General features: G+C 32.2%; 2 protein-coding genes across 2 annotated transcripts; both read right to left on the bottom strand.

The window, feature by feature from the left end:
- Positions 1 to 14: 14 nt before the first annotated feature.
- Sc2 (trans-2,3-enoyl-CoA reductase Sc2) lies at positions 15 to 15980 on the bottom strand. The gene is made up of 5 exons (XM_072546832.1): positions 15706 to 15980; positions 8939 to 9288; positions 6699 to 6915; positions 974 to 1166; positions 15 to 228 (listed from the first exon to the last, which is right to left on the bottom strand). Exons 1-5 carry the CDS (start codon positions 15712 to 15714, stop codon positions 101 to 103), a joined length of 897 nt encoding a protein of 298 aa, XP_072402933.1. The 5' UTR covers positions 15715 to 15980; the 3' UTR covers positions 15 to 100.
- Positions 15981 to 21692: 5712 nt separating this feature from the next.
- LOC140452505 (ATPase inhibitor mai-2, mitochondrial-like) lies at positions 21693 to 24090 on the bottom strand. Its single transcript, XM_072546811.1, has 3 exons — positions 23935 to 24090; positions 23681 to 23822; positions 21693 to 21936 (listed from the first exon to the last, which is right to left on the bottom strand). The coding sequence occupies exons 1-3, from the start codon at positions 23970 to 23972 to the stop codon at positions 21802 to 21804; spliced, it is 315 nt and encodes a 104-aa protein (XP_072402912.1). The 5' UTR covers positions 23973 to 24090; the 3' UTR covers positions 21693 to 21801.
- Between the last annotated feature and the right edge of the window lie 3905 nt (positions 24091 to 27995).

Raw genomic sequence — 27995 nt, 5'->3', positions numbered from 1 at the left:
TAATAAACCAACACTCACATATAAGATAAATTTATTATACCAACAGACCACATTAAATAACGAAAATAAAATTAATAACAAAAGTACAATTTAGAAAAACTTATAAAATAAAAGGAATGATTGCTTTTCTTTGTTTTGGGTAGTCTGGGAATTCTTTTTTGTAATTCTTGTGTTTTCCTAATGCCCATAATGTCATTTGATAGAAGCCAGCTGCAGTAAAGAGACCAGCTAAAAATAAATACAAATATTTAGTGAAGTTGTAAATGATGGGGAACTTTAAAAACCCTCGTTGCATATGCGTCAATCAACTTTCCACAAAGTACTAATAGTCACCAAAAATATAGTACATTCAAATTAAAATGAATTACATTTACTTTGTAATTGTCTATATACCCATAAGAATTCAATGATATTTCCTCGTCTTAAAATGCTCTCTACTCATGCAAGTTGGGGACCATAATGAATTAATAGGGCTTGGAGGAGATATTTTACATTGACAAGTTTGTATTAATAATCTAAACTGTTAATATTAAAATCTCCAGTATATAGTATGATTTGACCAATGTCACTCTATCAAGCTTCTACTACTACACTAATATGTCACCTCCTATTTTGAGGCAATATATGAACTTTCATGCTTAATTTTGAATGACCTTGTTTATGAAATGTATTACATTCCAGACAAATAGATCCCATGTATATACTACAAAAGTAATAAAAGACTGGATGTAGATTACTTGATTTTCTTTAAATTTGTGACTAAGCATCCAAAAGAAGGGGAAGTTATTCTATGAACTATCTCAATTACGATTTTTTTTTCGATAGCCCTATGAAACGCGTTAATTTTTCATGGTAAAGATACATAAAAAACATAAATAAAACAAAATAAATTGTGGTATTATTAGTAACAGAAAACTTAATATGAAATTTTGAAAATTTTTGAAACAATATTGTTTTAATAATATATACTTACCAGGAATGCATGAGGTTAGAATTGTAAAACCAATCCATGAACCAACTTCGTAACTGTAATTAGGACAAGAGACAAAGTCGAATAGTATATTTAATGGACATCCGTCAGGACGAGGGATTTTTCTAACAGTACTTCCAGCAGGCCTGAGATTTCTTAAAAGTAAATGAGTTGCTAGATTTCCTGATTCACACACCTAAAAAATATAGTATAGTATAGTACAAATAACAATTTATAAATAATATACTCCTAAATCTATGTATCGTATGGTAAATATATTTTTAAAAAATCTAACTGAGCTAATGCATAGCTTTAAGGTAATATTACCCTGTAGAATGCTAAAAAATGATACATTTTCAACAATTCTTTTTGTATCTTATCTATAAAGTATCTCTCAACCTACAAACCAACTTACTGGCCAACCGATCGAAATAGACTGCCCAGTTTACTTGACTTTTGTTCTATAAAGGAATATTAAAAGAATACCTGCACATAGAATCTAATGAGGACCTATCATCAGATCACTCGCCAATCATTGCAGTAATAATGACTAATCCATCAGAAAAATGTCCACCTCCCAGACTAAAAAATAAAACAACAGACTGGAATATTTTCAAAGAAATTCTACAAAAAAAAATAGACCTAAAAATCCCACTAAAACAACCACAAGAAATAGAAATAGCAATCGAAGCAATAACGAAACAGATACACAGATACAATAATAAGAACAAAAATATTAGAAAAACGAAGATTTCGTAAAAAAGGGCATCAAACTCGTTCACCTCAAAACAAAACCAAATTGAACAAAATATGTAGTAGTACTTTCAAACCCACGTCAATAAGTACTTGCGTTAATAAAAATGAAAAACGGGAGATCTCCAAGACCTGGCAATATAGCTGCAGCGTTACTTAAAGCATTAGGTTCACTCCTAATAGAACGAATAACTTTTCTAATGAATCAATGTTGCCAACACATTAAAGTACCATCTGAATGGAAAACCGCTCACCAAGTGTCCATCTTTAAAAAGGATAATCGAAAAGATCCTAACTGCTACAGAGGATTAAGTGTCCTACCTACTTTCGGGAGATTGTATGGAAAGATAATAAATAGAAAAATACAAGATGATGTATGACATCTAATTAGCGAAGACCAAAGTGGATTTACGCCTGGTAGATCTTGCACTGATAACTTGTTTATACTCCAATAATTAATAGAAAAAAGAATAGCGGTTGGTACTGAAGTACATCTAGCCTTCATCGACCTAGAAAAGGCGCAAGAAAAGTTCCAAGACTTAAATTGTGGCAAATTTTATAACAACTCGGCATTAGTCCATACCTTTTAGGAATAATCACAGAAGTATACAGGGATAACACTACCTAAAAATCGGAAATAGACTATCAGAACCAATAAAAGTAACTAAAGGACTAAGACGAGGATGCAGTATGTCACCCTTACTGTTTAATTTATATATTGAGGCAGCCCTCCAAAATTGGAAAAACCACTGCCAGGGAATGGGAATCCCCATAGGAAATGACGTACTGTTCTCCCTGAACTTTGAGGATGACCAAGTCGTCCTAGCTCAAGATTCTTATGATCTAGAATTTATGATAAAGCGTCTATACAGAGAATATGTACAATGGGGGTTACAAGCATGAAGAAAACAAAATATTTAGTTATCAATTCAGATGCAAGGTTTGAAGTGTTGATAGACGAAGACGTGGAAATCAAACAAGTGGAAAAATTTAAATATTTAGGTGCACTCATTAATAAGAACGGCTTGGGAGAGACCGAAATTAAACACCGAATTAATAAGGGACGTAAAATTGTAGGATGTCTGAACTTCTTACGGTGGGATCGCAACATTTCCAAAAAGGAACAAAAAAAGAATAGGGCAAACCATGGTTGAATCAGTTCTGTGTTATGGCTCTGAAGTATGGACAATTAATGCAGACCTGAAGAGAAGATTGTTGGCAGTTAAAATGGATTATTTGAGAAGAAGTGCTAGAACATCAAGGCTGGAAAGGAAGACCAACAAATCTATAAGAAATAACCAGAATGCTACAGAAACGGTCATTGACAGAATAAATAGAAGATGTTTAAAATGGTTTGGACATCTATTGAAAATGCCTGACGAACGTTGGCCCCAACAACTTCACAGATGGAAGCCCCTGTAAGAAGAAAAAGAAGTAGACCTCGACGCTCATGGAATGAAGGAATTAGAAGAGCGATGGAATCGAGAGGTTTAAAGGAGGAGCATGCCTTGGACCAGGAGAATTGGCGAAGGAGAACGGGAATACGGCGATAGCCGTCTCCAAAATGTATTGTATTTACAAGTTGGATCCTGTAATATATATAAAAATGTTTACAAGCTAAAAAGTCAGTATCTTTTGAAACGTTTTTTTAATAACAATTTTAACAAAATCTTATGTTTTTTTAATATACCTTCAAATTCAAGCTTCATCGAATCGATTGCGATCTGCGCAATACCTCTAGAATCACTGTTTGGGCAAGTACAGCTGTTTAAATAATCGCTCTCCGGGATAAACAAATTGAATAACTTACAATATTTGGTCGATCTAGCTGAGATTTAGCACACTTCAAGAACTCATTAATTGCCATAATTTTAAGTGGTTATATTATGTCAGTATGCAAAAAAAGTTATTAACATTTATTAATTACTGCAAAAATAAGTCAATTATCTATGTATTTTAATTTAGAAACTCGCAAATTGAAAAACTTTTTAAGATCTACAACTTTTATTTAAACCATTTTCTCTAAAATGTATAAGAAACTTTTTATAGAAGAAAAAAACGATTTTTTCACTTTTTATAATTGTTTAAAACAAAAACCAAGCAAACATCAGCTCTGTCTTCAAAAATTTGTCATAAGCTACCCCTTATATACGTTTTAGAACTTTCAAATAACTGGTATAAGATTTTTACTTGAAATCGGTGATTTTTTCTGATGTCTGAAGAACGTGTTCGTGAGTTTCTCCCTCCACTACATGGGGGATAAATATGTTTCCGATTCTATAACTTAAATCACCTCCTATAATCAAAAATTAAAATCTAAAAAATATAATTTTAGAGATATTACAAGAAATGAGATAAAGAAATTACTCAAGGTCACCGTATACCTTCCGGTAGTATGGATCTGATAAGAAAAATGTATAGATATTTAACAATGATTAATTCTGACTCAATAAGATAAAATGTTTGATCTTCTGGCAAATCTAGAGGCATGAGTATGTTAAGTTTATCAATATTCTTAACATAGATAAAAGCATAAAGTTCAAAATTTGCAAATTCAACCAAGTCAAATTTTAGAACCTTCTCTATCATTAGTTATTAGTTATCATAGTCAAAAAATGCACAGGGAAGGTTAAAAAAAGTACAGTAGACTAGTGCGAAGCTTAATAGGTACTATGTTTTGTGTATTTTTGAAATTTAAATAATATTTTTAAAACTTAATAAAGTAATATATTTTAAAAAAATTATATTATATTAAAATAATTCGATAAATTATTATATTTTCTCCTAGCGCCACCTGCTAACGTATTAACAAAGCATTGTTGTTGCGTTTACTTTTAATTGTTGTTTTGTAATAATTTTGTAATAATTGTTTATTTCTTTGAATACAATATTTTTTGAGATGTTTTCATTCTTGAAATTTCTACTTTTGTATCTTTAACAAGTTTTACACTTTTGGGTAGTCTCCTTAGTAATACGATAATCTTGTCTGCAGATATAGTTCTCTAGAAAAACCAGCCAAACCTTCCTGCTGCCAATATGTCCATTGTCCTCATGTAATTTTTTTATAATTTTCTCTGCCAAAGTTTGAACTAGTCCGCCTATTCTCTTGAAAAATATGTCATTTTCCCTCTCTGCTCTTCTTTTTTCTCTTTCTTCCAAGTCTTCTTGGTTTGCTCGTATCTCATTTAAAGAAAATACGCCTTCCTCTTGGGTTAAGATGTATAATCCCACATGCAACGTAACTGCTTCCTTTTTTCCTATGTCTTCATCTCGTGTGAGAGCGTCTGCTATGATGTTGTCCTTTCCTTTAATGTATCGGAACAAAAAATCATATTCCTGCAATAACAAGATGCCTCTATGTATCCGATTATTCACCAATCGATTCTTCATGATGTGGACGAACGCTGCATGATCCGTCTCGATTGTGAATTTAGCGCCCAACAGATAGAACCTTAATTTATTTTACATATTGGTACTTCTTGTTCGTTTTGTATTTGCGACAATACTCTTGCAAATTTTTGGATGGTCGCATCTCTTCGAAGTATGAATGGTAGATTATACATGGGGTGATATATTTTTGTTCCTTTTGGAAATTCTTCTTTTAAAATTTGGAACACGCCCTCCTGTTCTTCTTTCCAACTCCATTTTATCCCTTCCTTTAATAATTTTATTAGAGGTATTTCCTTTTGACTTAAATAAGGAATAAATTTTTTGAAATAATTGATCGTGCCAAGAAAACCTCTCAATGTTTTCAAGTTTGTTGAACTTGGGTATTCGTCGATAAGCTTGACTCGATTTTCGGCTAAACTAATTCCGTTCGTATCCAATTTAAAGCCTAAATAAATCACTTCCTTTTGAAAAAATTGACATTTTTCAATTTTAATCCGGCTGTATCCAAATCTTCCAGAATTATTTTTATGTGTTTCAAATGTAATGGACATCAACATCTGTGCAGCTTTTCCGCGATGCTGCAGATAAGATAAAGATTGCCATGATGATCGTCAACATTCATAACGGATAGGCACATCAAGAAGAAGCAGAAGAATGGACTATGAAATCCTCATGTCGGTTCAGAATGGTATGTAGAGCTCTTACAGGTGCTGCACAAGCACTTTGCAGTCCAAATGGGACCATCGATTGAGAATGCGGTGTAGTTTCTACATCTTTTGGCTAAAGGTATCAATCAAAAACTATTTAAATCAATTTTGGAAAATATGTGCGAACCCGTAATTTTTCCAAAAATGTCCTCAATGTTTAAAGGTGACTCATATTGTGATACAGTGTGTTGGTTGATATTTCTGGCATCTAAACGTTTTTGTTTACTTTTAATTTTATATAAAGACAGACCTGTCAATTCAGACAAAATATTAAATTAATAATAAAATATAAATATCATTTGGTAGTAAATTTAATTATATAAACTAAGATGTTTAAAAATAAAAATTGTATTTAAGTATATGAAATTATTTTAAAACGAGAAGTGTTATAAAAATTTAAACAAGTGATTAAATATTGTTATTTATTTATTGTTATTTAAATTTTGACAATCGTTTCGAATCGAATCTTTTATTGGAAGATATTCTTTTAATTTTTTACTTCCCATTTAATGTCTGTATTTTGTTAGTCATTTAGCATGCAGTTTTAAATTTAAACCAGCTTAGAATAAATGTATGTTGACTAGAAACCAATTTATCGAAAGTAATGAATCGATGTGAAGAACCGCTATTTCATGACGCTACCCTGACGACTCCTCGTGGCGCTAGTTCCGTGACACTCCCCACATTATTTTACTATAGAGAAAAAAGAAATACGAACATTTTAAATGTTTAGATAAAATAATTTAAAATATTAAATATGTTTAGATGTTCAACTGTTTATTTTATACTTTTCTTTATAATGATGTCACAATTTTTCTCCTGGTGGAGATCGGTTTAGAAACAAAAATACTATATAATACTCTTGAAATAATACTTACAGCAAATAACAGTAATCCAACAGCCTGGAATACAAGTGGAGGAGGTGTAAATAATGGATGATTAATATGGTAGGCTACATACAGGCAAAATCCCCAATAATATCCACAATTTTTGAATAGATTTCTAATTGGCATAGTTCCATGTGAAAAACGATGAACAAATAATGTTTCTAGGATTCTTTTTAGGTAATGGATGGACCAACAGCCTAGAGCTATCCTAAAAAATAATTAAAAGTTTCTCAATGATGTATTTTTTATCGGTTTAGTTGCTCACCGCTTACGGCTCAAAACTGTAAGTTGTGAACACACAAGGGAAAACTGGCGTGTGGCAAAACAAGTGATAGATCAGGACAAAATCAAATGGGCAATAAACTTTGTGAGCCATATAAATCACACCGATCGGACGGGGTTTATTAAGGGTGATATCACCATTAAGGGATGGACTGAGGTAATTTTGTTATACGAAAGACCCATCTTAATTTCATCCGAGCAATCACCTCCTGCATTTTGTCGCATGAAATTAGAAACGCCCTGTATTATACAGTTTGTGTATGCTCCAATCTCTCCCAAATTCTAAATTCAGTCGGCATTGATGCCTACATATCTTGTACAAAACATTCAGTGTTCACGTTCAGAACTGAAGACAAGAATCATTGTCACGCTATTTAATGCAATAAATACTTTTATAGTGCCTTTTTTCATTCATGGAGTAAATACACAATCACTCACCGTCAGCTACAGTTTGAGTCAAGGGTTATAAAGAATTAGATTATTGAGCCAATGATTTAATCATATAGAATGAATCGCAAAAGTCTATAGAATTACATTTTAATTTAGTTCATTTATATTTTTTATTAAATTTGTAAAGTTACAGCAATTAGTTAATTAGTTTTAGTGACGTCCTTCAAGATATATTTCTACACTATTCCATGTAATTACATAAGGTATACACAGTAATCAATTCCAATAGAAATGATAAGCACTTACAGTGTAACTAGAATGTTAAAAAGATAAGGCAATTTAATAATTTAGTAGGTTTTTTGTTGAATTCCATAAGAAATGTTCAGTAGGAATTGTTAAAAATATTAAAATGAGAATTTTATGGAAATAAAAACAGAATATTTTACTATTAATGAACAGAAGCAATAACCATGTTGGTTGACCCATTAACCGCCAAAAGTGCGTAAACGTAACCATTTTTTTCAGTCATATTTTTTTACTTCTTTCAGTTGTTTGTGAGCGAAGATGCTGGTTTGTTTGTCCTTACACCTTACACCTTGTCCTGGTGCCTTTGTTTCGCGCACCAGTCATAGGTCGCTGGTTTTTTCCCTTGGGGAACAAGTTTTGTCCTTAGGGAAATAGGTTCACTTTGTATACTTCTTTGAAGGGCCACCCAGAAAACTGGGACAAATGAAAGTTTCGAAAAGAACGTTTTAACAAGTCTATTTAAACAATTACAACAACGTATTTTGGACGCCGATAACTTGCTTACGATAGCTGATTTATGAAATTGAGTTTGAATTTATGTGAAAAACTAGATAACTTGTCGGTGATACAATATTGACACGAACTGAGTAAACTTATTATTATACCGACTGTGTTGAACCTTCTGAGGTGCGGCTAGCGCGGACAGGAGCCTAGCGCTCATCCAAGGCTGGATTCGATAATTTGGAAATCATTAATCCCTGCATTGTTATAATTCTTTGACGATTTTAGAAGCTTATGTCTAGAAAGTTATTTGAATGCAAGCTATCGGCGCCGTACAGATTATTAGATGGTACAAAGGAATTTTATAAATCTTAAACTAATGTACAGTGTGATATAAAATAAAATGATCCTCCTTCCTGGTCCTAGCTTTCCTTCTACTTTTCCTTGTAGAATTAATTGCAGCAACCCATATATTTCGCTATTCCTCATAATCTGACCGAGGTATTCAATTTTGACTGATTTTATTGTGGTTAATAACTCTTTGCCTTTGTGGTATAAGGTACACCTCTATAAGATAGATATCTTAATGTCTACCTTATAAAAACAAAAATAAATACTGTTCAGCCAAAATCCACAAAGATACTGACTGTACAACTTTTAAATTTAAAATTAAAGATTGTCCCTGCTACTGGTACCAATATTTTTGTACGGCATTACAAATGCCCTTAAAAATGTCCCATGGTTAGTCTATTAACATTAACTAATGTGCTTACAATCATATTCAGACCTAAAATTGTAAAATATTGACTTACTTGGCAGTTGTGGTGAAGGTGGAATTGCTAGCATTATCTCCATAAAGGATCCATGGTCTAAAAGAAACTGCAGCATATATAAATAAGGGCCCAGCATATTCAAGAAGAAATACTGTATTCCATCCAATCTGTGGCCCTAAGTCTTTAACAAATACTTTTCTTAATGATTCTAGATTAGGAATGGTAGCATCATTTTTGATATCCTTTCCCTTGACCTCTGACCTCAGTGACTGTCTATCTACAGGAAATTTCGATACTTTTGCTATTTCTTTTTTTATATCACCTACTGTTGTGGTGTTGGAAGCTGTAATGTCCCCAAGTTTTTTGTTTTTTACAGTATAAACCTCGACCTATAAAAAATAAAGATAAAATGGCATTGAAACCGAAGCTGTAAATATTTTAGTAGAGGAGAAAGTCCTAATATGAGCCGTGTGGTTATTATGGGCCCCCATCAAAAATTGGACATGATATGTAACGCCATCTTTTAAAAATAGGTTAAGGTTAAGAATGCGAAGTGTTGGTTAATTTGGCGACCTCCCGCATTTGTTTTCTAACTCGTATATCAGAGACGTTAGTGCATTCGCCAGATTTCTGATAATTATTCACGATAAGCTGTAATTAAACTTGTAACTGGGCTCAATGCCAACCTATTAAAAAAATTTTTCATCATATTATGGTCATGTACAATGTGGCTAATATAGGCCCCTACAGGTTCCAAATATGGACCCCTATAGGTGGCAAATATGGACCCCTACGGGTTGCAAATATCAGAGAAAAAAAAACATAAGAAAAAAATGGAGGCCTGAAGACATGCAAAAAGCCATGAAGGTTGTTAGAAATAAAATAACGGGTTTGAAAAATGCCAGTAAAAGTTTCAACATACCAAGATCTTTGCAAAGATTCCTGAAAATTCAGAAGACTAGAGGCACAAATGTGGAGGAAATAATTTCAACTTGGCTTGAAAAAAAAAAACAGTATTAGGAAAAGAGATTGAAGTAAAGTTGGTTCAGCAATGGAAGCTGCATATTTTGGTCTAACACAAAAAGACATTCGCGTAATGGCATACACATTAGCTAAAAAAAATGGATTAACTCATCAATTTAAAAATAACATTGCAGAAAGAAGCTGGCTGGACGCTTTCTTAAGGCGCCATAATACTTCCGACTTCAACAAAAAAAAATGTATAGGAGTTCTTTGATAACTTGGAAACTGAATAAAGAAACATAATTTTTCTCCGCATAGAGTTTTCAATGTGGATGAAACTGGATTGGCAATTGTTCAGAGTAAAGTTGCACAATTTGTAGGCAGAAAAGGAAAATGACAAATTGTGTCAATAACATCTGCTGAACGTGGTTCCCTTGTAACTTTAATTGTAGCAATAAGTACTGCTAGTCGATTTCAATAATCAAAGGAGCAGCTGGTTCTCTGCACGAGAAGCTGATGGAACCACATCCTACCTGCTCCAAATTTATTGACAAAGAGTTCATGGAACCATCGAAGTCATGCTCCAGGGAGAATTCTCCAAGATTTGTGCAACCTTTTTGAAACATACCCTATATCAATCTTAAAAAAAACGTCCACTCGTGGAGGAACAGGTTCCAAATCACAAATAATTACGTCCTCACCCTATAAACCTGACTTTCAAAATTCTTTCACAAAAATTCCAAGCAAACGACTTAATACCGTAAAAAGAAAAGCACTTGGAAATTCAGTAAACGAGGGTTCAACATTACCGAAAAAAGAAAAATCCAGAATAAATCAAAAACTTCCGAAAAGAAAAAAATTTCATGATTTTCAATTGTAAAAATTTAACTAAATAAGTAAAAAAATTGTAGCAACCGGCAAATGAAAGTGTTTTTAAATACCTTTGACACGAGAATTGGGAAATTAAAATCCATGTAGTAGATTCAAAGATACCACTGTTTAAAAATGGCCAGTTTTTCGACAATCACACTTTTTATCATTTTTAAACTGATAGTACTTTTCCTGACAATCTCAAATTGCATAAAAATTTAGCTTAAAGTAGTTCTTTATGTATACAACAATCTCTACTTATTGTATTTCTTGGCCGGACCTTTAACTATTTTTTTACAGCTTAAAAATTGAGCTTTTTGCTTCATAAGTAAGCTAACACATGTGGCCATTAATAAGTTTCTCAACTATTCTGCAATATTAGAACTCAACAAATTATTAAAATAGATAACAAAACCTATATTTTAAGCGTTTAAGGAAGCCCTTAGGTAGTCGAAAACCAAAGTTATGGCAGTTTGAATTTTAACTTTAATCTGAGGTATCACATTTATGTAAAGGCTAATTTTGTTTAAGTTTTTAGTTTTTAGAAAGTGACGAAAATTTAGATTTTAGATAAAATTTTAGGATCGAATCAGCAAAATCTTCGCGAAATATAGAAAAGAAGGTTGAAGATCACCCAAAGATCTGATGGAACTATGGTCTGAGGAATTTACTGCAATTCTGGTAGCTGTTGTTCAGTGTACATTAGAAATACTTGTGTGACAACATGCCATCATACAAGACAGCCACCAAATTTTATTCAAAGAAACAAGGGTGCTTAGTAGAATATAACAATATAATCCATGTGTGTTCCATTAGAGGACTTTCAGACGAGGATGCTGTATCCGAGATAGGCGTAACCGAGACGCAGATATTATATAGACTCAAATGGAGCTTTTCACACGGGACGCGCGACGGATACAGTATGCGAGATACCCAATTCAGTATCTCGGATCTTCCTGTCGCCGACGACTGAATGCGTATGCCAGATACAGAAGAAACATTACTTTAAATGAACGCTTTCAGACACGAATACTTTTGCACCACATTCCATAGACGCGCAATTTTCTGTCGAATAATTGTGAATGAGCAACGAAAGAAAGAAGGTGTTTTCTGAATATGGTTAAATAATGGAGCCTGCTGTATTTGATAATGACAAATTGATTTGTTTGGTACAATCAAATCCCTATCTATGGGATACAGCATCCCCAGATTACTGCAATAGAAATAAAAAGCAGCAGTGCTGGGTCGAAATTTCTACGACTGTCAAAATACATAGGTATTTTGTTTCATACCTATACAGTTTAGTTTTAAAAGTTTGCTAATTGGAATTATGATTATTTAACGAATATAAAACTACATTATTGTGAAAGGAATATGGTAATTTTTTATTTAGGGCGAGGTAAACAATTTACAAATTGGAGATAAGTACACAGATTTATTTTAAATTTAAGTCATAGACTTTAACTTCAAACTTAAAGTCATAGAAAGCCGTTCTCTTGATGAAATACTTTTACGCATAGTTGTGTCTTTTTCACTCAATTGAATTTCCAAAATTTTATGTAGTTCTTCAAACGACTCCACAGACATTCGAAAATAATTAAAAAACTTTGATGGATCTTGCAATAAATCTTGATACAGCAAATTATATGTTCCCTTGGTTTCTCTTAATTCTACAATAGGATGAACCCACAAATTACGTCGTCTTTTCAGTTTCTTTTTCTTTTTATTTAATATGTACCACAGCATAATCCACTCTTCTACATCCATAATTTAAAACTATAACCGCACTGCACTGCTACTGTTTTCATATTGACAAGCATGCCTGTTAATATGATACAGCAGCCATCACAAATTCTGTATCTCGCATACAGTACCCTCGTCTGAAAGTCCTCCTAGTGTTGATAGCAATTTCTCCAAATAATGTTTGCAGAGACAGTATATTTATGTCATTGCCTCCTGCATATGTGTTAAAGAGGAAATAACTAAACTCTGATATCAGCTAATGAGAAGGGAAGCAGTCAGTATGGGACCACAGACACACATAGTTATGTATAGGCACATATAAGTTAATACACAAGTGTGTCTAACCTATAAAGAAAAGATAGTTAATCAAATCTTCTCCCTACTGTTTAAGTAGTGGAATTTTCAGCAATTTTTCATCTTACAGAGTTTATGTGTGAACTCCCTCTATGCCTCCACATCTATAGTATCATACTAGCCAATTATATTTTCTTTCATAATATATTCTCTCAAATTTGTTTCAGTTGCCTTGTAATGATGATTACATGTACTCATGTATATTTACTAGCTAACATTTCTCTATTACAGTAAAACTTCTCTGGTATAGTTTACTTATACCTAAGTACTTGCTTTTATAATATTTGTCTCAGTTGAAGGTATTTTTGTTTCTTTCTAGATGCATTTTTATTATTTAGATTGTGTTTAACAGCATATCATAATGGATGAAAAATCATAGCTGTTTGTAATATGTACTTACTTTTGGTTAAAACCTTTAACCATAACTTATTATTGATTCTTATCACTTGATTGTTATTAATTAATGATAATAATAAATCTTTTATTGCATAGGTATTGTATATTATTGTAGAAAATAATTGTTATTAATTCTTATTTTCCATTTCTTTTCTCTGGATGTATGGTGAAAGTATTGTTCTAAATAATAAAATTATCTGAATAAATTTATCAATAGTTTTTCTATTTATTTTATATACCTTTTTTGTGTCCACTGTGTTAATTAAATTTTTTATGATAAAGACTTTTGGTGTACAAAGCCAATACTGAAAATTGATAGACTGAAGATAAAACAAAAACAGTTATAAGAAAAGGAATTGTAAGACAGCCTTTGTTTTCCCATCACCATTCCTCTCCATCTATTATAATATGTTTTACCATTTTCCCTGAGTTCTTTACATTTTTCAGTTATGTCTTTTCTTATTTCTCTTTCTTTGGTTGTTAGATTATCATTTATGAATACCTTTTCTCCCTTTAACTTTTTCAGCTGACTCTTTTTTTGTATAATTCTTTTCATGTGTTCTCTTAATTGTGGCAAACAAGTTTTCTGCTCTAATTTTCTTGCTCTTTCTACATTTACTTCCTCATTTAGGTGGACTCTTACATAATTTGTCATATCTTCTTTTATTTTATCTTCATCTGTATCAATCTTTAATCCAGTTACTACAATATTGTCTCTGTTCTATTCCTTTTCAAGCCTTTCCGATCTATTTTTCACTCATGTAGATGTTGCTCTGTTTTTTTCTAATTCCTCCTTTATTTTCAGGATTGACTTTTAATTTTATTGCCTCTTCTTTATATTCCCTATTTTCTTTTCTCGTTTCTCTTAGCACTTTATACATTTCTCTTAGTAAGTATGCCTCTTCAGCTAGCATGGGATCTTATTGTTTTCTTACTCTCCATACATGGAGATATAGAATCCCTTTCTTTCCTTTTTTCATAATCTGACATATTCCCTTCACTGTCTGTTTCCATCTTTTGCAAGCAGCAGGACTGCTGCTATTAAATAGAATATTAACATTATTTTAAATAGTAACACCAATAGAATATAATTTCAAAGAATTCATGGAAATTCTTGCATGGAAACAGTAAAAGAATATACATTTTGTAATGCACTAAATATTAGGCTCTAGCTAGAATAATCTGATAAAACCTGTCTCATTTGACTAAGTATAATTCAATACATTATAACTTCATGTTAAGCAAATTCATGTGTAGGCCCAATATATTCTGATATTTTAATTCCCACTTGAGTTCTCAATGTAAGTTTAATATAGAGCTAGAAGATAGCTTTGAAAAAAAATCGTAATTGTAATAGGCCAAGGAATCACATAAATATGTAGCTCAGTACTAGCTAGTCACCATGCTGGATGAAATAATAATTATGCTTTGACATTTTCAATGTAAAATTTGATTAGGTCTATATTTTAACAAATATTTTGGAAAAGGTCTATTCAACACAGTAACTATTAACAAATATTACTTCTATATAGATGTACATGTAAACAGCTACCCACAAAACAGGGTGAATGAGTTTCTAACTAAACAGTGTGCCAACTAGACCATAAATTATGATGTTCACCAATAGAATTTCATTCAAAAATCAATTTGCATATACAGACAGCACTGGTTAAAAAATAACAATGATAGATTGAATATTTGTTGTACAGAATTACATAAGAAAAAAACACAGTTATTATTAAATACCATTGGCGTTCCATCAGGCCCTGAAGAATATTTAGTTTTTAGACTCATTATTTCCTCAAATACAGATATATGATACTTATTATCATTGTATATACCTGAAAAATGGAGATCTAGATATAATAATGAACTTTCCAACTGTTCAAAAAAGCACAAACACATATCAGAATTCGCTAGACTCCAGTGACTTTGATGGGTTGATCATAGTGAGAATGGATGATGACAGATTGCCAAGACGAGGTCTAAATGGTAAAATACATTGGATAAGACCATACGTAGGCCACTACTAATATATGCATTGCATATTAGTCAGAAATTACAGGAGGCCAAGGCTTAAGTTGTGCTGAAGCACCAAATGAAGAAGCAGAAGATTAATATACCTTTATATATCTAATATGGTAGTTTTTTTAATATCCGTGTCTGAAACATCCCCTACTTCATATAATATGTGAAATAAAGTATTTACAGATAAGTTAATAGGTAAATTTATAGTAGCACATCCTAATTCGACTACCTAGACTATTACTACTTCTTGATTCGTAATTTCTTATTAACATTTAACCAATTACTTTAACATTGGTCAGTAAAATATTTGACTATACAAGACAATGACTTTCTTAAAATTTATTTCGCTAATTTTTTGAGGTTATTGATATCGCCCAGCGTACAATATTAATTAATTATAACGGTTAACCGGTATTACAATTAAAATAGTAAAATAGTAAAGTTGAACTTACCTGCACCATTTTTAACGCTAACTTAAGGAACTTCTCCGTTGATTTAGAAGTGGAGTACTATCGGCGTCGGCTTCTAACTACTTAGAATTTAAATATATTCACTCAAGTTAAAGTAGCACAATAATTCAAATCATAAATATTAAAGAGAGGTAAAGGTACCTATATATCGGCTATTCAAGGTTAATCAAATTTTAAACTGGCTATACAATGCTATAACACTACCGTCGATAAGTGTTTTGATATGACGTTGCGGTTGCGAGTTGTTTAACCTTTTGACCGAATTTGAAATTTGACAGCAAGTTTTTTGGTTTTTTCCTTTTTCTAGCTGTATTTATATTATAAACTCTACATTATAGTACTGTTAGTTGCATAAATAGACCCAAAAATTTTGTGACATCTTTTTTGATACCATACAAGTTTTATACTATGATACAAGTCTTTCATTGAATGTTTCGTATGGTGATTAACTGTGCTATATGATATTTTTTATTTCTCATAATATAGCCTGGGTAACTAGTTTTTACTATGTTACTGGCTTAACATAGCCACCGCTCTGCATTTTTTTACTTCTACCATAATGATTAATGAGGAGGAAATCATTGAATGTTTGTTTAACTACAATAGAATATTTTTACTAGCTAGAAGGTTTCCTACCCCGTTGATATTTCAATGTTATTACTTTTCATTTAAAGTTCTATATAAACATGATAGGTTGCATTGTAAATTAAACACTTTTACACAAATGTAAATTAATTATTTGTGGAAAAGTTCGTTTGGTATAAGATACTTAAGTTGACGTAAGTCTTCAGTTTTTTATTTGGCTGTTTACAAACATCTTAATCAAAAAGCTTCAGTCAAATTAAAATGTCAATACTAAACATAAACAACCCTTTCTAAATTAAGTTTGGAGCAATTTCTTTGTGTCCCACTGGTAAGTGGGACACAACAAATCACTAAATAGACAAATTCTAAATTTATCCGACATTAATTGTATCAAAATAATTTCGTAACTATTTAAATGAGGTAGGTAAGTATAGGGTAATCCCAACAAAACTGTAGTTAGAAAGGATTTTCTTTATGACATTAAAACCAAGGAAGAAAATAATAAACTAAAATGTATTTTATTGTAGAAAAACAATTTCCAACTTTCCACGAGTAAAATACTGGTTGACATTAGCATGTATCAAATACTGGCTGTTCTTTTGTTTTATATATTTTAAGGTATCGAATGTAAATACAGTACTCTCTGTAACTACAACCTCCTACTATACGTTTGGAGAACAAAGGTTCTAATAATAGATCTTAAGAATGTTAAGTTGGAGTACCTTCTGCCCTCCATAATTCTGATACAAACTGCTATTCTTGGCAATTTATTTTAGGGGAGCGCCGGGAGGGTTTGGACAGCGGTAGGCATTGGACACTCTCATAATTCTCATTCCACTAGACAACAAGTGTAACCGCAAATATAACTTGAAGTGCATTTCTGTATTCTTAGCAGTCGCGCGAAAAGTCGCAGCGTGAACGTACACACGGTGAAGTTCCAGGCCAGAGAAACCGCCAGCAAAGGTCCAAACCGCGAAACGGGTCACGAAAGCATAACGTGCGCCAACGGTCGCGAAATCCACGGTGACCCCGCGAACGAATCCACGGTGCCAACGGGACACGATCTGGACGCTTGGACCACCAGAAACAAACTTTAGATGTGAAATTACCACGTGGAGGTATAAGAATAGTGCATGTGAGGTACCAAAACTGGTAATCTAGCATCAAAACCGAACGATTGTTGCGCCAGCCGGTCGATAATTCCTAGAACCGGTTATCCCTCAATCATACACATACAATTCACACACATTCATACACATTACACAAATTCATACACTTATCATTTACTACACCAACAAAATTCTACATAATACAATTTACACCAATTCATACACATACATAACACACTTCCAAACAAACATCTACACATTCCATACACTTACTATTCACCGCACCAACACAATTCATACATATATCATTTACACAAATTCATACACATACACAATACACCTTCAAATTACACAACTCATATACACATAAACACACACTACACCAACATGCCACGAACACGATCAAAAGCACGAAAACACAAAGATCCACCAAAATCACCAGACACAGAGTGGTACACTGATTCAGATCCACACTCCACCTCATCACACACATCACAAGTGTCTGTCACCATAGATGGACACGAACCAAGGTCGCTACAAGAATGGAAAAAGGCTCTGGGAGAGATCTGCCACTAAAATCCTGAGGCGGCCAGCGAACACCTCACACCAATACTCCACAACATACACCAAAAAACAAAAAAATCATCACTCTCACTAGAGCTCATTAAAAAATGATCAATGATTTCATCATGTCCGCTTTTCCTGGATTCCGACCACCCCCAACCCCACCTCCACCCTCACCCATACTACCATCCTCACCCCCCTACCTCCACCTAAACCAATCACATCCACACTAGCACACCCTACCCCTAAACACACACAACACACACACACACACAAATACTACATCACACTAATCCCTAAGAAGTTTTCTAGCCAAAGAAAATTTCTCAGAACCCTCAAAAACCACAATCTCCTCGGAGACATCACCTTCGACCTGGAAATGGAATCATCCGAAAACCTGGCCATCCTCTACACGACGGGTCCTGTTCTCAATATAAAAGAGTGGGAAGAGGATCTGCAATCCATCACAGACCACAGTTACATATCCATATCAAAGCGAAAACCCACAGAATACACAGACACAAACAACACTACACCAAGAATACTCACCACACCAAAGAAAACACAAAGAAACACACACACAGAACAACACCACCCTACCCCGTCCACATCCAAAGCAGACACACCCTACCACGACCCTCCATCCCTCAATCCCTGCAATCACACCCCTCTCGCACACAAGACACAATATCACCACACAATACCAACACCATTACCCATACATACACTCACACAAACACCCACCATACTTCAACAAACAACATTCTCCCAACCTCAAACCTCAAACACACAACAACCACAACCTATCTATAATTACAGAATCGAGCATATCCCCTCAGATATCTGTCAGCAGAGACCCTTCTACCGCCTCATCCAAGAACACAACCTCATCCCTTATCTGGACTCGATCAAAGTCCTCCCATCCCAAAAGGCAGCCTCTGTGCGAACTACTAAACTACTAAACATCTACGACTTCGCGGCAAAACTCCGTAAAACCACACGAGATGACACCATCTTATTAGCTCTCAGATCAAGCAAGCCCCATAATCCGCACCCCGCTCCAAATGATCCACAAACATTCCACCTTGTCATAGTCGGAAAAAACCTTTCCCTGAAAACTATGGAGGATAACTTTTCCGAAATCAAATTTCCATACACAAAAGTAGTTCGTATAATTGCCCGTTCCACAAACCAACCCACCTCTTATATCAGAGTTTTCACGAACTCTGAATTCAAATTCGCCGAAGCACTTTCGAGCGGTATCAAGATCGAGGGAGAACGGCTAAATTGCGAGATTCCAAGATGTAGTAATTCCGTTCCGATTCGATTGAAATATTGCTCGAAATGTTGCAAATCCCCATCCCGCCTTCTCACCAAGATGCCCAAATCGCAACACAAAACCCAATAATTGGTTTATAGTTAGTCAAGTGCCTCCAGCATTTGTAATATACGAAGAAGTGATTGTAAGGTTACCAAATCCTTTGACAGATCAAAGTGTCCGATATAAAGACATGGTATACTTTAACATTAATCTTTCACAGTACAGTTTATTTTAATAATGAATATTTTGTTTGTTTCATTGATTTCTAAAGCTTTTTTTGGCAAATAAAAGCCTTAAGAGTAATATTTTTGTATTTATTCATTTATTGTCCAGACGCTCCCGGTCAGTCGGGAGGGTGATGATGGGTTAAATGAAATTTGATAGAAATAATAAAATATTGATAGAATTAATCTTCTTTGATAAGCTACCCGTAGAATTACTTTAACTGCTATATGTTCTGACTTATATTGTTGCAAAGAAATTTAATTTGCCATAAATAACTTTTAAACTGTTTGACCAATCGCTTTGAAATTTGGATCATATTTTAAGCACCACAATTCCAAAAAATCAACTGCAGGAAACATATAGGTTCTTATTCTAGAGGCCCATACTACTCAAAACAACTGTTGTTTGCCGGGCAGGAAGTGTCACAAATAGGGTACTTTTTTGTTTAATTCTTATACTTTAATGACATTCATTTACTTTTAAACATTTCTCTAAGGCCATGGGAAGCAAAAAAATACCATTATTGTGTGACCATTATTTTTTCTAATAGTAATCTTAACTCTTATATAAGTTATATATACAGTGTGTCCAATTAAATTGGCACAACAAAGGGAACTTTCTATTTTTAGTTTTATGAAAAAAAATAAGAATACATATATATATATATATATATATATATATATATATATATATATATATATATATATATATATATATATATATATATATATATACAGTGAAAAGGAAATAATGCTGGGAGATACCCTTTTATCCCTTAGGAACAAAATAAAACTCGAGTGCTTCGTTAGATGTGCTTTTTAATTAATATAATTAATAGTCTAAGCTTTCGTCAATGATTATTGACATCATCAGAGTAAACTACAAACAAACAAGAGAACAAACAATGAACAGGTGGATTAAAGTTCTAGCAATGAAAAATAGAATTACTAAGATTTGCCATCCGAAATTTGTTATTAAAAACATTAAAATTTTATTTGATATATTGTTATCTAACCAATATCCAAAAAAAACTGTTTAACAAATTGTTATTTTTGAATCCTACTGTAAACAATGATGCAAATCACAATGTTACTCTAGTTGATACTCCCACAAGATATGGTAAACTACCTTTTATACAAAATCTATCTAGATCACTCATTAGTTTATCTGGTGAATTTAATATAAAAATATCTACTTATAACCAAAAAACGCTTAACTTGTTTTACACCAGATTAAAAGATCCTACTCCTACCTTACAATGTTCTAACATAATATGTGGCATCCCATGTGAATGGTGAATGTGGCTTAGTTGATATTGGTCAGACTGGCCAAAGATTAAGCAAAAGATTGGCCCTTCATAAAAGTGATTGCAAACTCAAACCACAATCTACAAGTCTTAGTATTCACATTAATAGCAAAGATCACATAGCCCTCTATAATGACAGATTCATCTAATAGAGATTTTCAACGAAAAATCACAAGAAGGATGTGGATAATTTAAGTTATATCTACACCTTCCTACTTAAACAAAATATTTCAGGAATTAAAAAATTGTCGCCCAGATATATGAGTGATATGTTAGATTTTATAACTATTTTAATTTACCAATTTTAACTATTTTATTTACTTGTATTGTGTTTTTGTCATTCTGTAATTCTAATGTTACTTAAGTATTTGTTTTTTTACACATTTTAGATAATATTTGTCATTTTTACATTTCAAATTTTTCCGCTATTTCAAACAAGTTTAGTGACAACGCCGTAAATTGTTAATTACTTTTAGATTGTTTTAAACAATGTGTAAGATTCCAATTTATTTGTGGTTAGGTTTTTATGTATATAGATTGATCTTTCTCATCATGTATCTAAAAATATGTTAAGTATATACACAGATAACACTTTCTTTGTTTTCCATCCAAGTCACTGAGTTTTTTGCTATAATTTGGGTGTTTTATTATTTTGTACCTAGTTTCCATCTGTTCATTGTTTGTTCTCTTGTTAATCATTGACGAAAGCTTAGACTATTAATTAAAAAGCACATCTAACAAAGCACCTGAGTTTTATTTTGCTTCCTCAGGGATAAAAGCTATATATACGACTGCCTCATATCTATAGACAGAAATGCTTATGACAGCAGATGAAAAATTTAATAAAAAAAAAACACTGTAACAAGTGATTGTTTATTAAGAAATCAAAATATTAAGCAATACACTATCTTAAAACATACATGAATGAAAATAAAGAGTAACTAAATTTGAGGATTCATAGGAACTCACTATTCCTTCTTGTCTAATTCAGTAACTCTGGACTTATGGCGAGAAATAGCTTCTTGGTGTCTTTTAATTTGCTCTTCATGGAAGCTTATTTCATCTTTAAGATCAGTTTTCAGCTTTTGCAGCTGTTCCTTTTGCTAAAATAAAACAAAACATGAATTTGCTTCTATAAAGGAGACAAAAACAAATTTGTATTATGTAGATAAAAATATTTTTGGATACTTAATCTCTCAACTAATTTTGTTTCTGTTATAATATAAGTAATTAATGCATGATGAGCTGTACATAACATGAGTCACAGATTTACAGAATATTACTATGAGCCTATTAGGTATACCAAGCAGGTAAGAGATCCAACTTAAATGTAACTCTGTACATCATACCATATAACAAGCAAGGATCTGGAGACTGAAGATACAACAGTACTACAGTTATAACGTTTTAAAAGCATGTTATTCCCAAAAATCTTCTATGTGGAAGATTATATGATACCTAAGGTATGTTTCGCAACTTTGATTCCATTTATATCTATTTTCTACTAAACTTCATTGATCACTCATTGCTTTGATCTTTTTGTCTATTGTCTTAATTTATATCAATCTTGGGATTCTGTGGTTAATAAATCCAGCTAATTATTTTATCTTTGATCACTATTTATTTCTCGGTACTATCTGCTTGTATTTCTCCATATATTTTTTATGTTTTTGGTCTCAAATTTATTGTTTTTACTACAACTTCTAAACAACATCTAAAATTCACTTCCAATATATAAAATAATTGATCTCACAAATGTTATTTACAATTTGACTTTTATAAAACATGTACCATATAATAAAAACTACATCCCTACCTATACCCTACTAACTTTCAACTCTTCCTATTTACAGCAAAGAATATTCTAAAGCTTAAGGAGTAAAAAAAAATAAAATATTTTAGAAATAATTATCTCATACTTTTGCTCAAAAGTATCACACCTCCATTTTGGGAACCCAAAATAAAATTAAATGGCAATATATTGAATATGACCCATTTATAACAGATGACTCTTGAAAAAAATAGCAATAAGCATAATTTCCTGTTAGAACTCTAGAATCACAGATGACAGTCAGTTACACATAAATAAATTATTATTAAATCAACTTTTCACCAGTCCAGGAAATGGGTTACTAAAACATAAAAAGGAAGACACTAAATTGTAATAATTATAGAGGTACTCTTTCTAAATACATCTTACAAAATACTACCAAGCATCTTGTATGAGGAAAAATATCAAATCACTTCTGGATGGATCAAGATAGACACAGAGGGCATAGAGGAAGACTAAGCATACTTATAGATTTTTGATAACTGATTAGGTTTTACCTTGAGTAAAAAATTTGGACTTAATTCAAAATGTAATTAGGTTCACAATAGATAATAAAATTGGTCTAATAACTCATAGAACGCTATAAAAATAGAATAGACAAGAAACAGACATGATATGCTTACAAACAAACAAAAATGATCACAACCTGATTTTAATGAATATAATTTAAAACAATCAAGTACTTTATCTAGCTGAGTACCCACATTAACTAAACACAATAAGTGAGAAATAATAAGTACAAATATAATTGTATATGCATATACAAGACATTGATTATCTACTGCTTGTTCTCATATACACTAGTGGTCTGGATTCTGTACAAATATAAAGATATACAATTTTAAATTGTGTAACTATAATCACCTTATTGTTAGGTACTCAATTTGTTTAAATAAGTGGAGTGGCACAAAAAGGGAAATGGCCTATAGTTGTAGACCTCAGTTGTACAGTCAAGATTATGATAATAAAGAGACTTCGAAATCTATAAAATTCGTAAAATATACAGTGCATCTAACCTTTTTGTAGAAGTATTCCTCCTCTCTTGCCGCTTCTTGCTTGCCGAAGGCACCACCGGCTTCTCTAATAGAACCACCTCCACCGCCTCCTTTGCCGGCACCGCTTCCTAGGTCTCCTAATTGTGACATGAATCGGACATTCCTAAAATAGTTTTTTTTGAAAAAATTACGTAATTAGTAATTTTTACAGGTGTATGTCGCCGTCTATATTATTAATTCTCATACTTATGTATTTATTATCAAATTATACTTACTGCACAGTTGCTGGTCTAAGTATTCTTGTAACAAACATTTTTTAAAAAATGCGTTTCTTTTTTATGACGAGATGTTTATGAAACAAATTCAGATTTCAGATTCAGAATCAGAATTCGGTAATGTCAAATGAGTTTTATTAATTGTACGATATCAAGTTTGTCATATAAAGAACTGTCAATGCTACCAACTCTAGAAAAATAAGAGGCAAAATTTCATGATTTGAATCAGGATTTTATTTTAATTTTTCAGAATTACGCCGATTTTTTTTTATTGAAGCTACTCAACACTGATATGTGTTTTTAGATTCGATATCTCTAAACATTATTTTTGTTAATACAATCAGATTATAAATAAATAAAAAGCCCGCAAGGAAACTAAATTCCTGTAATTGGCTGTAGATCATGTATCACAAAAATTTTATTTAAAAAATTCCTTTATAAAAGGTATAATAATAAAAACCCATCGGGCTACATCAGAAAACGTTTTCGGAATAACTATTCCATCATCAGTGCTATCTGGATTTACATGTTGGAAGCCACTAAAATGTCGGTAAACATCCTTTAAATGTAGTTTGATTAACTTTGAGTTACATCTTTGATAATTAAAAACTATTATGTTTAAGGAATTAATCACATGGCTACGTAAGACTCCACTGGGGTTGCTACCCCAATTAAAAAGCAATTGAGGTTTTTAAATAAACACCTTACTCTATGTAACCTCTTAACTATCAACAGAATATTGCACTATTATATTCTTCATGCTAGTCATTGGTTTTCTTGGATTCGAAGAGTAACAAGCCGTTATAAAAAAAAAACCGAATCACTGCCTATGTGTGTTAAAAATAACCCTTCAATAAGGTTTGTCGACGGTTTCCAACTTTAAAATCTTGCCATACCTTTGAGACATGGCCTTGATTTAGCCAAGTTTTTCAAGTAATGTCTCTGCCACAAAATAATACCTTCTCTTTCATTTCAAGATTGTTCCTACTTCTACTCATACATTTAATTTTCATTTGCCCTAATGTTCGCAATAACACGTTTTGATATTTTGGGTACTAAATCGTCCGAATTTATTTCGGCTGCGACTTTGTTTAAGGTTGGAAATTCATTTCGAAAAAATAAAGCACGGCATTTTATGCAAATAGCATACTTAATATCCTCTTTAAGCTAAATACGTTTTCTTCCTATGGTTTCAATTTTTTCAACAGACGTATCCGACTTAACTTCACGTTGTTTAAATTGTTTTAGACTTCGGTGAACACTTCTTGTAGACACTTTAGTCAAATCGTTAGTTATAAAGTCATTGACCAACATATTTTCATTCCTTTCACGGAGTCCACAATACACATTGTATATAATAATTTTTTTCACCTTCCGAAAAATTTTGCCAACGTTTGCCGTGACTATTTTCTCCTTCCATATTGTTAAAACTCTATAAAAACGTATTATCCACTTCAGGTTTACTATAGTACTGATGTATTTCAGTAATAGCAAGAACAAAATCGTTAATAATAAACAATATAATGGAAATTCCTAAACAATTAAAAAAAAAACAAACTAAAGCATATATTATTTTACGTTTAAATGTAAAGTTTGCTTGTTGATAAAATCAATGATTTATTAAATGGCATTGTAGGATTTAATTCTATAAATTTTCTTTTTTATCTGAAATATGGGCCCTTTCAGCGTTATCATTCATGATTGTATATCAGGTATTGGTGTGATACTGCGATCTGGGTAAAAAATACTTTGTCTTGTAATGTAATACGCCTTGATAAACATTTTGAAATAAATGGTATTTCAGCTAAAACATATTTGAATAGAACGTCAGTAGGTATGTATTGTTAAACTGCTGCTATAGATCTCCTGATAATCTTAATAGACTAAAAGCCCAGAGACATTTTTATTGGGTCATTGGACCCATGGGCCACAACAAAAATGGTTTTATACCCCTTTACCTAGGACGAATTCTATAAATTGCTAATTAAAAAACTGAAAAATACTGGCTCTTGTATATCAACATTCCAGGGCTTATCACAAAATTTGTAATTGATGAAATAATTTCACCTCTTATACATCTTCACGTTTTGATATTGATAAATTTAATTATTTTATTTAAGTTGAGCATACTGTATGCATATTTTGCATTTCTGTTAGTCCATATAATCCGATGTCCGAATTCAGTTGCATTATGGCAGATCCCACATATTTGTTTAGACATTTTTTTAGCGCTAGGAAGAGCATAGTAGTACATACAATTTGTAAAAATTCTTTAATATAAGTAGTCCGGTTCAGATCTGGACCTATTAATTGTCTTAAGTTGTTTAAAAAACATTATATTATTCCTGGTCCTATACATATTTCCTCCTATATAATATATTTGTTTAATAAAAGGCTGATATATAATTGAAGACATAAGTGGATAAAGGTGGTATGTCACATTTTTTTAGTTCTCAGTAAATTGATAAAATACATTTTGATCTGGAACTTTTCTATTATGTTTTAGATTGAAATTGGTAAAACTCTATTAGTTAAATGAGTGTAAAGTATTGTCTGTGATATGCTTCAGAAATATTTCAAGATACAAATTTCTTGAAAAAAATATTTTTTGTGCACATAAAACCGTTATCCATTAACCTACAAAGAAAAAGTTTATATGATTTATTGTGAATAAAGGAGTTATACAGATGTGAAAGTAAGTTATTCTTTATTAAACATAATACATATTATTCTTTATAAAACATTTTTAACACTAATTTAATCTAAACTAGCACGATTTCCTTGACTTCTTGGTCTTGAGGTTGTTCTGATTTTGCTCTAAAACCTCTTCATAGAACCATCTATAGTCGGGATCAATAAATTTGAGTTGATCTCTTAAATTGGACATTTTCTCAGTTGTAATACCCCCGCATCTGGGCTGCTGTATTAATGTAATAGATTCAGGTTCAATTTGAGATGTACCTACCTTTCTTATGTAGATCCACTTCCAAATATGGAGTGGATGGATCTAAACAGGTTTTATAAAAATAATAGCCAAATTTTTCTACTCGACTCCATTTAACGTTATCCCGGAGATTAACTTTTTCGTAAATTGTATTTGTCACTCTCTTCATTAAATGAAGCATGGCTGGAAGTGCTTCGAAATCAAAAAAGAAATGCTCCATATTTAGACACACACTGTCTTCAGTACTAGCAGAAGTGATGATTCCACGGTATTGGTCTGGTGTAAAAATATTTTGATGCTTCCGAAGTACTTTCTCAATTCGACCAAAATCTCGATCAGAATCGAGATAACTGTGTCCTACTTCGGGATACTTATGTTCAATTATTTTGAATCTGTTATTTAAAATTAAATATTGATACAAGCAAGTAATAAAAAGTTTTTGTTTTTGGCCTGTACATGAATCCGACCATATTATCAAATGGTCAATTTCAGGATTCTCTTCTTTTAATAATTAGTAAAACCGCAACAGACAACTTCCAACTTCATTACTGCCTCTATTACCAATATTCTCTGTCCATGTGAAAAAATAGGATTTGTGTCCTGAATGTTTCCTGCAATGGATACCGAAGTTGAACATCCACATTTGCCTCAAGTAAAAAACCTTTGATGTAGACAACTTCGGCAATGGCATGGTCTGTTGGAGATCCATTGTTATATAGCATATGTTTTTTGTAATAAATGGTACCTGCATTTCAAATTGTTGGTAAGCAAATTCCCAGTTTTCTCTATGCTCTAACGAGTTCTGTCCAGCGTCACATACACTACAAGTATCTCGGATAGCCAAAAGATAAATTGAACTTAGTTTCAAAAATGTGTCTGTAGAAAGAAGCTTTAACCATTTATGCATTATCCAAGTTCTGTTCTTTACAGTCTTGTATATACAGTTCGTACAGTTTATTTACATTGAGCAGAGGATAAAGGTATTTCTTGTACGCATTTTTGTTTCTTGAATAATGCGAATTTTCAGCTGGATCCTTTTGTATATGTCTTTCAATGCAGTTGTCCACATCATCACTTATTTTGTGCGGACGATTTTCAAATTTTCATGATGTCCTTG

The sequence above is a fragment of the Diabrotica undecimpunctata genome, chromosome 10, assembly GCF_040954645.1.
Source record: "Diabrotica undecimpunctata isolate CICGRU chromosome 10, icDiaUnde3, whole genome shotgun sequence".
Classification (NCBI taxonomy): Eukaryota; Metazoa; Arthropoda; class Insecta; order Coleoptera; family Chrysomelidae; genus Diabrotica; species Diabrotica undecimpunctata.
This window is presented reverse-complemented; position numbering and strand designations above follow the sequence as displayed.

Bases quoted from the DNA above. Each gene is read 5' to 3' on its own strand.
- LOC140452505 (XM_072546811.1), bottom strand. From the start codon at position 23,972: ATGTTTGTTACAAGAATACTTAGACCAGCAACTGTGCA. The intron at 23,823-23,934 runs GTAAGTATAATT...AAACTATTTTAG, and splicing joins CTTAGACCAGCAACTGTGCA to GAATGTCCGATTCATGTCAC. The intron at 21,937-23,680 runs GTTAGATGCACT...GTTTTATTTTAG, and splicing joins AGGAATACTTCTACAAAAAG to CAAAAGGAACAGCTGCAAAA.
- Sc2 (XM_072546832.1), bottom strand. The intron at 6,916-8,938 runs GTAAGTCAATAT...ATTATTTTTTAG, and splicing joins ACCTTCACCACAACTGCCAA to GATAGCTCTAGGCTGTTGGT. The intron at 229-973 runs GTAAGTATATAT...ATTTATTTTTAG, and splicing joins TCTAACCTCATGCATTCCTG to CTGGTCTCTTTACTGCAGCT.